The sequence below is a fragment of the Ceratosolen solmsi genome, unplaced genomic scaffold (assembly GCF_000503995.2).
Source record: "Ceratosolen solmsi marchali unplaced genomic scaffold, CerSol_1.0 scaffold6, whole genome shotgun sequence".
In the NCBI taxonomy this organism is placed as follows: domain Eukaryota; kingdom Metazoa; phylum Arthropoda; class Insecta; order Hymenoptera; family Agaonidae; genus Ceratosolen; species Ceratosolen solmsi.
Window position 1 is genome coordinate 6,306,007 of NW_011948414.1, and position 16,778 is coordinate 6,322,784.

General features: G+C 27.2%; 1 protein-coding gene across 1 annotated transcript in view; it reads left to right on the forward strand.

Moving 5' to 3' along the window:
* stol (voltage-dependent calcium channel subunit stolid) overlaps positions 1 to 9,282 on the forward strand; it is a 28,110-nt gene extending 18,828 nt beyond the window's left edge. Inside the window, exons 16-25 of the mRNA XM_011506743.1 lie at positions 209 to 430; positions 596 to 689; positions 2,336 to 2,368; positions 5,585 to 5,689; positions 6,003 to 6,115; positions 6,689 to 6,828; positions 7,076 to 7,248; positions 7,340 to 7,539; positions 7,981 to 8,257; positions 8,805 to 9,282. Coding sequence (XP_011505045.1) covers positions 209 to 430; positions 596 to 689; positions 2,336 to 2,368; positions 5,585 to 5,689; positions 6,003 to 6,115; positions 6,689 to 6,828; positions 7,076 to 7,248; positions 7,340 to 7,539; positions 7,981 to 8,257; positions 8,805 to 9,090 — 1,643 coding nt within the window. The 3' untranslated portion in view covers positions 9,091 to 9,282. The remainder of the gene's footprint in view (positions 1 to 208; positions 431 to 595; positions 690 to 2,335; positions 2,369 to 5,584; positions 5,690 to 6,002; positions 6,116 to 6,688; positions 6,829 to 7,075; positions 7,249 to 7,339; positions 7,540 to 7,980; positions 8,258 to 8,804) is intronic.
* Positions 9,283 to 16,778: the final 7,496 nt, after the last annotated feature.

Sequence of the window (16,778 nt, forward strand, 5' to 3'; positions counted from 1 at the left end):
TTTATTTGAAAATTATGAGAAAAATTCACTTTAATTTAATCATACGATTGCAATTTTGTCTACTTAAACGTTAGGACACGTTAAGCTCCTGATAAATAAACGCTTAACGCGCACGTTACTAATAATTAATCGTTCATAGAACAAATACATATCCTAAAAATGATAATTTAATCTCCAAATTGTCTTATGAATTATCGTTATGCCTTAGTAACGCGATACTTCAAAGAAAATGATTGGAAAGTACATCCTGACTGGACCTACTGCGAGTACTATTTCGAATCGGAAAAATGGTTTGCAACACCGGAGGAGCGGGTTCTACACTTTTTAACTCAAGCTCATAATCCAGGTTGGAAATGGCGGTCCATGAGACCAAAAAGTCCAAGCTCGCATCGGAAACCTGCAAGCAAGCCCGACAAAGATTATTATTATTGTAAGTTATATCAATTAAATTAACGAGCTTCTCCTATCGTACGATTCAACCCTTCCAATATGCTTCGGACTTCGATATCTCTGGGGGAACAATTTTTTGAAAAATCTTTAACACATGGATTTTAAAGTGTACATAATACAAATACCATTTTACTTATAATTGCAGGTGATAAAGGATTATTACAATCATTGGTATTAGATGCTTGGGTAACAGATGGATTTTCTGAACCAAGTGAAAAATCTATGCAAAAGGAGGAAAAGTAAGTGAATTTTTATATAAAAGACAATGAAAAGAAAAACGTTGAGGCACGTCTAAGAGCCTAAAGATTTGTTGCAAAATAATTAAACACAGAGCACCACGTATTAATGCACTATTTGCACCTGATCGATCGATCTACTTTCATAAGCATTATTATTAGCACACGAGGCAGCATTTTCTCGAAGAGATTGGAAAATATTTATAAGATGTTAGAGAGACTAGGTTTGTTTATTTACTCGATCACTGGAATTATTTATATATAAGTTGTGCCTATGCAGAAGACAAATTTTTTCAAATAATCGACTCAATAAATTTCAATATCTTTTCAAATCTCATCAAATTTATTATAAAAATATAATGCTATCGATACTTCGAAATAAGAGGAATGTTAAATATAACCGAGTCGTAACAAAAATTTCTTTCTAACATCGCTTATGTAATTGACAATTAGAGCTGAAGCAGAAACATAATTAAAAGAAAAAATGGATAAAAATATTTCCAATCAATTAATAAAATAGTCATTCCGATCATTTCAATTGAAAATATATCATTTATATATTTATTTCGAATATTATTAGCTCCATATTAACAATACCGTTATTTATAAATTTAGTGTAATTGCCGATTAGTATTTATAAGTACCACATGGCATTGTTTTTAATCTAAGAACATAAATGACTGAATTACGCTTATACGAGAATTATTTGTTGCATGAATTTCTGCATTCAGCTCTACTTTTACAGTACAACTTTTATTAAATAAAATTCTTTTCTTAATCTAATTCACGTATTCATAAGATTTCATAAAAAAAATTTCGCATCAGCTATTTTTATAATGTTTAATTTAAAAGAAATTACGCAAAGTTTATTTAAAAATGATAATCAAAGCTTTAGAAATAAATTTTCAATTTGAAATTTTTTACCAATAAATATTATATAATAAAGTTCGATTGTATAGAAGATGTATAATTTTTCAATATTCCCAACTGAATGAGCAGTTACTTTCTTACATTAGTAGTAAAAGTTTATAAGAATATAGCACTTACATTAATTACTTTATAAAAAAAAAAAAAATTCTACAAATATTGTAATAATTTTATAGAGCATTTTTATTTAATATTAGAAATTCGCAATTTAACAATGTAATATTTTTCAAACATTTTCAATAAATAACTGCACAAAATATCTTCCTGTACTTTATCAAATCTCAATTATAAATAATATATAAATGTATATATATATATATATATATACATGCGCGCATACATACATCTATATTATTGGCTACGAGTAATCTTGAGAAAAATTATCTTTTTCATATATTTTCTACAAAATAAACTATTAATGTTACGTTGCACTATAAAATTATTTAAAAAATAATTATCTAATTATATAAATTTCGTAGAATAAGTGCTGAATATTAAAAACAACGATATATTCGTTAATTATCTTATGATATATGAAATGTGAGAAAGGAAAGGCAAATTGAAAATAGATCGATCGATCCCACTATTTATAATACTTATGCTTTTCTTATAAGCACTGCACAATATTATTGCACAACCGTTCTCACCACTAATTTTATTTAATATGTTTATTGTTTATTGTATATTTTTATTATATTATGATTGTGTGTCTTCACCGCCAGCCCAATTGCCATACTGATGGCTCTGATGTTCAGGTAATCACAATGCACAAGTTATATGTTTAAAAGCTCGCTCGCACAAAATGTTTATTGCACGGTAATGTGTCATTACATAACGTACATCTCCTACATCATGCCAGCTTTTTTCTTTTATATATTTATAAATGCACAATCAATGCACCTGCACCTCTCGCACCATTTAATATATATATATATATATATATATATATATATATATACATCATTATAAAATATCATTAAAGTATTTAGTATATATAAATGAAAATGAATAAATGAATTTGCATATGCAAAATCAGCGGTTATTTTTCTGATATTTACGTATACATAAAATTTATTTTATGTGTGGTATGTGGTGATTGTACGATGAATTCAATTTTATTTTAAATTTTTCTCATTAATTTACTGTTTGAATTTGGTAAACTTTTATAATATTTGGGCGTAACAAATTATTACTAACTTAAACGAATCATGAAAAAAAAAAAAGAAAAAAAAACACGTCTAACACCAAGAAGTAAGAGAATATTTCAGATCATTTAATGCGAGTATATCTTCAACCGCAAACATTCTAATGCGAAATATTAGAATTAGATTGTTCAAAACGAACAATAAATATTCTTAATTTAATCAAGATCATTTTTCAATGATTTATAAAAGCTTGTATTGTTAAAATATACGAGGTAAATTAAATTAAATTATACACAGTAGAATAAGATCGTTCCACATATTTAACATAAATATTAATGATTATAAGCAAATTATAACTCATATAATTGGTAAATAAAAAATATAACGTTCCATATTAGAACGTTGCAGTTCGGTATTCCACTATAAGCAAGAAAATTTACTGTAATTTAATTTTATGATATTAATATATTAAGATAATAAAATAAAACATTTCAGCACATAATTCATAAATTAAACGTACTACACTATGTTCTTGATAAAGTATTGATAATATTTCCTAAATAGTGTTATTATCTTATTCTATCGTATGGGAATTACTATGAACCTCATTCTACGTAAAGAAATTTTGAATACTTCTTATTAAATAATGTTTTTTAATTTGCGATATTTTTAAAGTTATAATAAAATGTATGTCAAATTATAATATATTTATATCTTATAATGGTAAGTATATTTTATAATCGTAAATGTATTACACAAGTAGTTTTAAAAATTCTCGCATCGATAAAAAAAAAGAATATATATATATATATATATATATATATATATATATATATATATGTATATGAAGGAAATTCCGATGAGATGAAAAACCAATAAAGAAGAAATAAGAACTCTAGAATGCATCATTCGAAAATGGATAAAAAATAATTAATTCGTACAATCAATAAACCTATAACCTGGAAGATATAAAAAGAAGAAAATGTGTACGTATAACAGAATATAAAATATATCAACGGTAAAAGAAAAATGAAAAAAAAAACGTAGGTATAAGAAAAATGAATTTTATATATTTTTTTATATTTTAAATAAATAAATAAATAAATAAATAAATATATATATATATATATATATATATATATATATATATTATATTAAAACGTAATATAAAACAAGTAATAATTATAACAATATAGTTATGTATTTTAACATAAATATTACTTTAACTATCACTTACAGAATGAATAATCTTGATATATTGAATAAGTTTCAAAATCTTGTAAAATAATATAATATTTTTGCTATATAATACATGGCTTATAATGAAAATATATATTATTCAATAAATGTATTATTCTTCCGTGCTTGATAATCTAATACGTAGAAAGAGGGATGGATAATTGTCAACAAAAACAAAAAATAAATAAATAATAATAATAATAATAATAATAATAATAAAAATGCACATTTATTTTGTACTGATAATGTAATAATCTCAATCATAATATAAAAATAACTGTTATAAAGAGTTAGTTTTACGAAAATAAAAAAAAATTTAATTTATCTCAACTTGGTGTTAGGGGTACAATTGCTTTATTAACTTCTTTTATTATAATATCTTCTTTTACTCATATATGAGATTTTATTCCTTAACTTAATAGAAATTGTAAAGTTTAATTTTGTTAAAGAGTGTAGTAGATTACTAACATTTAATAATTTAACATTTGTACAGAAATTATGTTTTTATAATACTAATAACCCAATTAGATAGTGCTTCATCGGTGTTCTACTTTGTATTTATATTAATTATTAAATAATATATATATATATATATATATATATTTCGTCCGAAGGAGAGAAAATTGCAAACAATACTTTACATTGTATATATAATTTATATTGAAATTTATCCAAGCAATACTTAAATATTAGCTTTATTGTTTAAAAACAAATATTATTGATAATTTATCCATTTACTTTTAATGCATTGACATATTTTATATATTGACAAATAATATTTATTATTATTATGAAATAGTTAATTGAGAATTAAATTTCATTTCATCATTAGTAGAACAAATCCGATGCACTATATGAATTGCAGGAATCTCCTTTTATCAACTGAGTAATATTGCATAACTCTTTAATAATATATTTATTATCGATAATTGTTTAATTTAAACGAATTTTCGTTACAGTTATTTATAAGAGTAGTACGTGAATTACGTAAGCTTACTAGAAATTATATTGTGAAATGTAAGCCATTGAATAAGCTTCAAGTTTGTAAAAAACATTTGTTATACAAATGACGAAGTGTTTTTACGTGAAAATAAATCAATAAGATATGTATATATTTAATTAGTCTAATTATTTATAATATAAATCTGTTTCATTCCATTAGGATTTACAATATTATTTATATTTAAATAATATAATACAGTCTTTAAGATAAATTATGTCGTTAAAAATTTGTAACAATAATTTTTTTTTTTTTTACATAACTTTTACAACGAGTAACGTTATATTATTCAGTTGATGTGAAATGTATTTCCACTTTTCGAGAGTAATTAGAATATAAGTATTACTAACCACTATAGTATTATATTAACAAATAATATGACAGCTTAGTAGATTAAAAAATAAAATGATTGTTATAATGAGTAAAATCGATTTAAAATTATCGTGAGCTTGGACAATAATTTTAAAAGTATAAGAATATGTGTTGTATCGATCAGGGTTGAAACTTTGAAACTGTGTGATTGTCATGTTAATCGAACATAAATTGCTTATGACGTAACTAATTGGAGCATGGGTACGTACTTTCAGGAATAGCAGCGAGAGATTCGGAGTTATTCGGAGCTTCGTCGCGACGAGAAGTGGACTCTTACGATGGCATAATTACCAGCAAAACGATGAAAATCAAGACGAACCGTGAGTGTTTAGCCGATTAGCAATATCGCTTGCTCGCTACGCCGTGAAAATCTCCCGTAAAAGTTTATGATGAATCTATGAGGATAGAAAGGTTCTCGAATCCCAACCCTCGATAGATCCTTTAAGGATCTTTTAAGGATAATCCAACATATTTAATTGCATATTCATAAATGCAATGCATAATGGTTGGGACATCTTTACCAATACAATCGCCACATGAAATAGCATAAAATAGCGATGCACTAATTTCGGATATAAGCGGTTAATTTATATGAAAAGCTTATAGATTTATTTACCATTTTGTTTTAAACAGGGAATTCGCTGACACTTACAGGAGGGCCATGGATTCCACGTGGTACAAAAGAGCCGTCGATCAGCATGCGATCGAACCCGACAGTTTCGTTTTCAGTGTACCATTCGACGCGAGTAAGAGCCTTTGTTTTTTGTTTTTTTTTTTTTACAATTCATTCGGAAATCTTAATGTGGATTGAAATATCCAAGATTAGATGAAATAGTTTAACGTACATCATATTCTTTTATGAACGCTAACAATAATAGTTGCAGTATTTTTTTTTTTTTTTTTTTTTTTTTTTTTTTTTTTGGTAATCTTGGATAAAGTTATTGTGCTGTAATCGTGCACGTGGTCACTGTAATTTTTTTTTTTTTTTAAGTTGTAATTATTCTATTTAAGGAGTTTAAAATGAGAAAATTGAATTTATATTGCAGATAAAATATCTTTCGCGAACGTATTCTCCACATTTTGTTTCTTTGTAATTACTTTTACCGAATATATGTATATTATTGACTAACTAAATTTCAAAGATAAACAGTTAAAAAGTTTAATAAGAAATTGGCGAATGATGAATTTTTTTTTTTTGTTTTTTTGTTTTCGTTTGATTTCCTTTCAATATGTACTTTATAATTTACTTGATTAGTTATATATGCATTCGATTCAAGATAATACCATTAGACTCTTACATTGTTCATTGGCATTTTTAGTTGAAAATCCAAGACCCATCGTGACAGCGACTCACGCGATTTTCGTGGAAACAAAGGGCCATAAAGCTCCAGCTGCTGTCGTAGGAATACAATTTCGTCATGCAGCTTTGGCCTCACATTTCGTGAATGTTACATCTTCGGTAAGTGATGTCAATAGTGCAGGAATATTAATTTTTTTTTCAGACGCGTCATCAATATTTACTCGATTCACATTTTTATAATCTCTGGTTAATGACAATAAATCAATATTTAACGGAATCGAAAATTTTATACAATACATAAATAGAATATACTTCATGCGCGTACATAAAATACTCAGATAATATAATAAAAATCTTAATAAATTATGAATGAAGATTGTTATGATTATTAATTATTTAATTGTAGTGTTTTGGAACTGACGTTTGCAAAAAGAACTGCGCTTCGGATGAATTAGACTGTTACATCTTGGACAATAATGGTTTTACCATCTTTAGTGAAAAGCACGAACACACTGGAAAATTTTTCGGAGATATTGACGGGACAATAATGGATTCTTTAGTTCAGGATAAGATATTTAGGTGATAAAAGCAATTAAACACAAGCTATTACCGCTAAGAATGACAACAACGAAATATGCTTATCAACCCATGCATTCTTTTAAATTTACAGGAAAGTCAGTGTTGTAGATTATCAAGGAATATGCTCTCCGCAATCATCCCGTGTCTCTGCCGCGCCAAAAGTATGGTCTTATTCAATCATAAAAATAATGGCAGCATTGGGTAACTTTTTATGGACTTGGATTGTAAACTTGAACTTTGTGGATGTGCTTCGACCTGTATGGGCATACGCATATAACTTGGAGAGTGATGGTAACGTTAAAAATAAGCTTGCTTTTTTCTTTTTTTTTCTTTTTTTTTTTTTAAATAGTTGGAGGTCCATTTTAAAAAAAAAATTATACGCTTCGGGCGATATTTGCAAAATTTGAATGAATATCAACATTATAACGTACAACAAGTAGATAACTAAAGTTGGTATAATTTATCATTGTCCATCGTAATAATACATTCTCGGATAATATGTGCTAAGGAACAATATAATTATTCGAAAGTCTTATCAAATTGTCCACAACAAGTATTACAAGGTTATATTTTAATTATTTAAAATCAGAAACTTGATTGTCAAATATAGCTCTAGTCTTGGGTATTTTTATCCTTATCTTCAAAGATAAATTACGAATGACACGCTTGATTATCAGTTTTACAATGGCACGGGCAAGCAGTCTACAATTGTTATTAAAATTATTTGGGCAGATAACGTAGTGTACACAGATGGGGATCCTTACCCACCGGATTTGATGGACGAGGTAACGGTGGAGAACGTACCATCATATCCGCCGGTGCTGCAGCCACCCATGGCACCAGTTGCTACGACCTACTCGACAACAACGAACTTACCACCCCATAAGCTGCGCACTTGCGAAAAGAAGACGGACCTTTACATTTTGCAAGCTGACAGGTTAAATTCCAGCGGACAGGGCAATCCGCTGAAAGGAAAACTGACTAACTGCAATGTATCTGGTTGTGAACGGTAATGAAGCTGTGAACTGTAAAATAATGTTCATATGAAAAGATGTTAAGGTGCTTTATTGCAATGTCTCGTACTAAATGTCATTCTACTTTATACTCAACATCTTTATTTTTGAGTTTTTAAAAAAAAAAATTATTAATCTAGATGGGCAGAAATTAATCTTAAATTACATTTACTATTCTATTGGGTTGTTATGAAATTATTACATTATAAGGAATTCAGGTTAATACGAGAAGAAATCAAGTAAATAATATATTCAAGAATCCTATAAGAGACTATGACAATTTCATTGAATTTTCTTCATAGTCAAAACGTTTAAATAATGCATATGCTAATTATTATACTATTATCGAGTCAAGTTTTATGAAAAAAAAAAAAAAAAAAAAAAAAAAAAAAAAAAAAAAAAAAAAAAAAAAAAAAGATAAACCGTAGGATTTTTTGTATTTGGTATAATATGCTTTGATCAATCAAAACTAAAAAAGAAAGTGTTAATGTTGATTTACAACCGACATAATGCAACATTTTCAAGTTTCGTTTTCGATTTTAGGCCCTTCAGCGTGCAGAAAATTAGCTACACAAACCTCATACTTCTCGTCGTGGATACACTTTGTCCCTGCGGTGATAAAAAGCTCGGCATCAGGCCTTATGAAGCATTAACTGACGCTGGTGCTTGTATGGCGCGACGCGAGCGACTTTACCGACGCAAACCCACGAAATGCATCAACTATCATCCCGAGGAGCTGGAAATCAAAGTTTGCGATGGTGTTGGAAGAATAGTTGGTCTTCGTATGGGGCTGCTTCTGATTTGTCTATTCCTCATTCATTTTACGTGACTTAATGGTCAATAAGCATCGACGATATCATCAATCGATAAAACGAAGAAAAAAGAGAAATTATACGCATTTGGAAAGTGAGGATAACGAGTATCTTAAGCAACCAGTTTCGCTATAAAATAGCGAAAATCACTTGACTGTTAAAATAAGAGTTAATGTGGAAGGTTTGATCAATTACTAGCCGAGCAAGTATCATTTTTTGTTTTGTTTCTTATTCTTTAGCTCGAAGTAGGCGTAAAGATTTAAAGCAATAATTCATATTATTTTCTAAAAAAAAAAAATGGGTTAAAAATTATTTTTACAAAAAATTTGTTGCCCTTTCTTATCTTTGATTTGGAAGTAATATTTTTAAATATTAAATTGAAAAAATATTTCGTACAAAAAAGTAATTCGATTAATCGCTTTAATTGCATATCATATATATATATATATATATATATATATCTTCAAACAAACGAGTTTAGAATTATATTAAATTAATAATTTAATTAGAATGGAATAGATAAACCGTTACTTTTCCAACTGCGTAAGCGTTAATGGTAAATAAAAAAATATTCAGCGAGAAAAGTGCAAATTAATATCACGTATATACATCGAGATGGTTTTTTGTTATGAAAAAAACAAAAAAAAAAAAAAAAAAAAAAAATTGCGAAGCAATAGCGTTTGAAAATAAAAAATGAAACGACAAAATGCTTGCGGCTATCTGTTCAAGTATTCAAAGAAAAGAAAGAGAAAAGAAACCTATTTTTTGCAAATTCTTTCTTTTAGAAAATTCATGAAAATGAAAGAAAGAGAGAGCGAGAGAGAGAGAGAGAGAGAGCTAAAAGAAAAAGTATATGGGGAATATTAACATATAGAATATAATAATATACTTTTTTGCGAGTTTCTGGCTTTGACATACGTAATTGAAAAGTAATAGTTTTCTCCACCAAGAAGAATAACGGAAATAATAAAAACAACAATGTGGGATATTTCTTCAGGCTAGTAGACAACAGCTGAATAAATCAATGAGAAATAATCCATATGATTTCGATAAACAAGAGAGAGTGACAGAGAGAGAGAGAGAGAGAGAGAGAGAGAGAGAGAGAGAGAGAGAGAAAGAGAGCGAAAGAAAAGTATCGAAAAGTAAAAATTGTATTCTGGCGCTGGTAGCCAGTTAAATAAGAGCTTACTTCGTTTTTAACATAAGGACGAACTAAATCATTAATACGAAGTATAAATATGGAAAAACTCCTGAACTAACAAAGGCAGAAAAATAATGGGGAATAAAAGAAAACGCGCACACAAATTTCACTATCGATTTAAACAAGTTTTCGTAGGTCATAAAGGATTAAATTGAAGAGAAAAAAAAAACAAAATTAACGCAGTATAACTACGGATCTATCAAGACGTTGGATATAGGCATTTTCCGTACTCGATTGGGTGACGGATTGTTCGCGATTAAACATTATGAATGAGTAATTCCGCACAGACGTGAGAGCCCGTCCACAAGAAAATAATTAACTGCGCAATATGCGCAATGTTGATATTTCGTTTATGGCACTATAATAAATACGATTATGCTTAAGCTGTTTAATGCACCGGTCACACGCAGCACAGAATGTGTGCGAGTTAAATTCATATATTGCATGTGCGAAGCAGAAATTCATTTGATTTTATACATATCAAATCAATCAAAGTGTATGGATTTTAATGAACACATGAATCCATCGATATATCCTCTTAACTAAATTACTAGCATATCAACAATCATTATGAATTAACATAAATTGCTTCGCCATATTATGTATTAATTTTATTACAAGTAAAAATAATTTGAGAAATATATATATATATATATTTAAGTTTTACGCTAAAATATATATATATATATACGGGCGCGCGCGCGCGCGCGCACACACACACACACACACACACACACAGTTATTAATTGCATTCAATTCAATTCAATAGTAATCATATCAACGATTCTACCGATGCTTCGAATGAATTCTCCATAGATATTTCATATTTTTTCTACAATTTAAAAGAATTATTTTAACAATTTATTGAAATTTTTATCGTGTAAAATTGCGCATATAATAACACACCATTACTACAATATTTTTCTTTCTCACGTTTGCCGAAATAATTTGTAAAAAAACGAAAACAAAACAAAACAAAACAAAATAACGGGAACAAAGCTTTAACGATTTATTAAACTTTAATTGAGCAGATTTACCGTTACAAAATTAATACGGAAACCGGAAATCCATGTACGTAATATCACATAGTGAGTCGTGCAAATTATCGCAAGAAAATAATGAAAATATAACTTTAAAGGAAAACAAGCGAAAATACAGCAATAATACAAGCTATATTGTTCACACATCTAACCGTAAAATAACACAGGTGCCTTCGAGTTTGATTTGGAAAAAAAGGAATAATAATAAATTAATGTATCAAACGTCTGACGCGAAAAATCGTGAAAAACTCATCGAGCGGATAAAGGGAAACAAAACAAGCAAAAAGCATAAACAGACTAGAAAGAAGCTTACGTAAAAAATGAACAAATGAAAACAAAGTCTAGACTCTTGGAAAGTACTTAATAGCAACAATTTTCAATAAAAGACGCAATGTGAAGTCAGTAAAACTGATAAACTTAAAAGCGCCTTTAAAAGAAAACGAAAAACAAAAAATAATAAATGGATAAAAGAATGATAAGAGAACTTTTGTGAAAAAGCGCGATGCGAGGATCCTAATAATGTTTCCATATTTCGTGTGTAATTCTGTGTGCGTGCGTGTAAACAAGTACGTGGATGAAAAACTATAATTGGCAAAAATTATGCAGCAAGAGAAGATGATTCTCCGATCTTTAAAACTGTAATGACTCATCCAGTCGAATAATGATTCGCAGATAAAATCATTCCCCCCTTGTTCGGCGATCGCGAAGAAAAATTCATAGAATTTAGTTGAGAAAGCATGGATACCGAGGAAGTACGTAGATTTTCTGGAGTTGTTTTTATTTTTTTAAAATAATATATTATACAATAATTCATTAACCATGTTGACAATATACGGATACACGCGCATGCGCACACATAAATAACTATTTATTATACACAATATATGCATAGGTATATACATATCCACGTATGCATATCAATAAACTTTTGACTTTATATTTATGTGTGTTTATACGCAGCATCCGCATTCTTATCAAGTTTAGTCCGATTTTAAGCTCTTATTGATCGCGTTAAAATTTAAACTTTAGTACGAGATGCCGATAAAGTCGACGAAACAAACAAATATTAATGTAGTAATCTTGAATCTTTAAGCTAGTAAATAATTATAAAAGATAATCACTGTTATCTTCCTGTTTTTTCATTTTAAATGTTGAAAACTCTCTAGTATAATTGTATAACGAAGACGAAACCTTCAACTTATCTAAAATCATGTGAATCCTCTTGCAAAAATTCTCGGCAAACACTCATATAATGATAAACCAAGTTTCTTTATGTATAATATAAGAAATTAAAAAAGACCCTTGGCAAACATGAATTCCTTTCTTTTCTTTCATTTATACTATAAATAAGGATAATTAATTCATTAAAAAAAAAAAAAAAAAAAAAAAAAAAAGATAGAACGTGAATTAGTTTTATTTTATTGGTTAATCACTTAGTTGTTAATCTTGCGATGTGATATAAATTGTTGTCCTAATTAGAAATGAGGAAATTAGAATAGTGTTGAAAATTTAATTCGATAAAAATTTTATTTCTTGTTATAATAAAATTTTAATAAGATTTTATATAAGATTATTCAATTTAGCATGAATCATTATATTAGAATTTAAATATTAAAGTAATTTCTGTAACAATCATATTTTACATATATTATTACATTAATCTTGTGCATATTTTATATGTAGAACATATATAGATGAAAAAAATAAAAAATAATAATAATAAATTTGAGAAGACATAAATTAGCCAAGTTCTTTCTTCACTTGATAAGAAATTAAATAATTTATTTATATGATTGTATAATAACATTGCTCACATATCGTTTATATAAGGTAGTTTATACAAAATTCTGTACAACTAATTTGTATTTTAAGTAAAAGTCAAGCATTTAAACAAATCGTGTTACATATTAGATCTATTTATGTCAACTTCCTGTTATATAAACATATATAACATAAATCTAAAAAACGTGCAAATATAAAGTATAAAATCGATACGATTTTTATTATTCTATAAAAAATATAGAACCAAACATTTTTTAATATTATTTTTCTTATAGCGACAAGTAATCTTATATTGTAAAGTTACTAGAAAACTTTATACTATTTTTCGTGCGTATAAATATAAAAAATTATTGTCAGGTTTGCTAGGGGTCGAATTCATTGCATCGGCATAATAATAATTAAAAAAAAAAAAAATAATAAAAAAATAAAAAAGAATAAACGCAGGTGGAAACAATAAAATAATACAATTTGCCCGAAAAAATGAGGCGATGATAAATAAAAAAAAAAACAAATTATATTATTGAACGATATACAATCTAGATGCATAATATTTAATTGTTGAAAGATACAGGAGAATAAGGTATAAAGAGACAGTGAGAAAAAGAGAGCATGTATGCATGCGGGAGAGAGAGAGAGAGAGAGAGAGAGAGAGAGAGAGAGAGACAAAATTACGAACCTTGCAGACAATACAGCACATTATTAAAATTTGTACTTTGTGACGGAACTTGCAAAGTTCCACTAAGCTACTTTATAGTATAAAAAGTATATATATTATATACATAATTAATATATATTATATAGATATTAAAGTTACTGTTGTTATGCTCATTATTAATATCGCGTTTATTATATCGAATTTTTTCATAAAATTGAAACGTTTTACCGTATCTTTTAAAACTTAAATAGACAAAAGTCTCATGTGTCAATGACTGGTGAATAAAAGCGATGAATAAACAATGAGTCCATATTATTATTGACACTGTAAACGTGTTCTCGCATCGCCCTCGAGTTTATAGAAAAAAAATAAAAATAAATAAATAAATATATAAAATAATGAATAAAGATTTAAATGCAAAAATGCGTTGTAAGAAAGAAAAAAATAGTTGAGTAATCATAAAAATAAAAAAAAAAATAAAGAAGAAGAAATAAATAAATAAACCAGAGAGAATTTACAAGGATGGCAAAAAGTGAAAAATTTTGAACATTAATTATAAAAAGGTTGACAGCATTTTCATGGTTCTCACGTGTACTTTATATGTATATCTCTCGATGATATAAAAACTTATAACAAATAACGTTTAATTTAGCAATATTTTAAAAGCGAAAGTATATCTGACTCTCTAAATTTTTGGTACAAATGAGTTTTTCTATACTTATAAAAACATGTCATGTACCATTAGATTCTCCTTATCATTTTTTTCTTCTTATAAACAACATTATCATTAGAACAATATTTTCCATTTTTAAATATATTTATTCACTATAGAATATTTCTATTCTATATACTATACATATTTTATTAATAAGCTTTTATAAATATTTATAAACAAAAGCTTTAAGAAGGAATTATTATTTTCGACGTGTTTTGATACCAAGTGAATCCTAAATTTTTAACAAAAATACAATTTTCACTGTGTTTTGCTGTAAAGTATTTAAAGTAGTAATTATTAATAATATATAACGAGCAGAATTATTACAAAATTGACTGCTCGATGTTGGCTTCTAAACATACCAATTAAAAGAAAATAAAAAATAAAAAAAGAAAGAAAACCGCTTGCCTGAAGACATCGCAAAATGTCAAATGGAAATCATTAAATTTGTCTGAGACAAACTTCAAGAAAGAATGCGCTGCTTTTACGTTTACTAATCTCAGCTTCGAAAATTACTTTATGATAGTAATTTAATCGATATCAGTTTACTCTCACGTAATATATACAGACAAAACTTGGAACGTCCTAAATAAAAACAAAACATATACAGCAAATGAAATAAAAGAGCAAAGAAATCGAAAAGAAAATATGATGTTTACAGATTTTTCATTAATATGGGCAACGAAATCGTCTTTGATGTATATAGTCAAAGCCGATCGAATGGAAAGAGTAATTAAAAAGAAAAAAAAAAGAAAAAAAAAACAGACAAAAAATACAATAAAACGTCCTAGGCGTCGAGCTATTGGTGAACAACGAGAATTAATTAAAATGTCACCGACGGTAAAAAACAAAAAAAAAACAAAAATACAAATTCACCTTGAGCCCGTGTGTCTCTTCTCAGGTCTGAGATTAAATGAATGAGAGAAGAAAATGAACAAAATATAGGGAAACCGCTAATAGTATATTGGACTATAAAAATAAAACAATAGGGGACCGAATGTAACGGTTGATAATAAAAAAAAAATAATAATTATTATTATTATAAAACGTGTGAAGCTATTCTTTGTTTAAGATTAAGGAGAGAAAACAAGATGATGAAAAACAGGGATAAAGTGAGGTTTATTGAAAAGAATAAAATTTCTTGTAAACGAAAGGGCCGTAACTAAGCGATGACAAGAAAATGAAAAAAAAAAATCGAGAAAATCCTTTTAAAGTGTCCCTGGACATACTACTAAGTCTTCCATTATTCGTACGTTAATGTTTAAACTGATGATTATATTTGAAGTAAAAAAAGCTATAAAATATAATGTATAAATTTATCGAATTCATCATATCGATAACTATTAACTATAAAAAAATTTACTTTCACGAATACGCGCGCGCGCTTTGACGACGATGCGTTTAGCGAGGAAAAAGTGGGGGGGGGGGCGAGGATTTCAGGAGCGATTGCAGGATCCTATTTATTTCTTAAGCTCATCAATTATTAAACGAAAAGTAAATAAAATTTTATTAAATAGCACTAAATGAAATTTAACAATACTGCATAATTCAAATATATTGCAACAGAGTGTATTTGTCCAATATTCTTTTTTGAAAATTAATCAATCGATAATTATTAATTAACAACCGATCCATGCAATCGTCCCATAAGTAAGATTCAAGCGCTACGAAGGATTTCTATCTTTTGTAATAATTATTCTTATTACTATTATGGGAAAACATTTAGGCGATATAATCGATGTCATTCGTTTGGTTAATCATAAATGTGAACAATTAATTGACACATATATAGGCAAAATAAAATTATGAAACAAAGGACTCAGCGTCAGAGTTGCTCGTGGAACTTTCATCAAACGACTATTAATAATAATAACAATAACATAAATAACAACAATAAAAATAACAATAACAATTATAATAATAAGAATTAATAATAATAATAATAATAATAATAATAATAATGATAATAATAATAATAATAATAATAATAACAACAACAATAAGAACGCTAATAATACTAATACTAATACTAATACTAATAACAATAATAATAATAATAATAATAATAATAATAATAATAATAATAATAATAATATTTATAATAATAATAATAATATTAATAATAAATATATTAATGTTAATGATGATTATGTTGATACTGATGATTTAACGGAGAATGAGAATCATCAAGGTAAATTAACCTATTTTTGCATTAAAAAAAAAATTAAAAAAATTAATGTAACACACACATACACACGCGCGCGCACACACACACACACAAAAGAAAAGTAAAAGAAGGTAGGAAAACACAT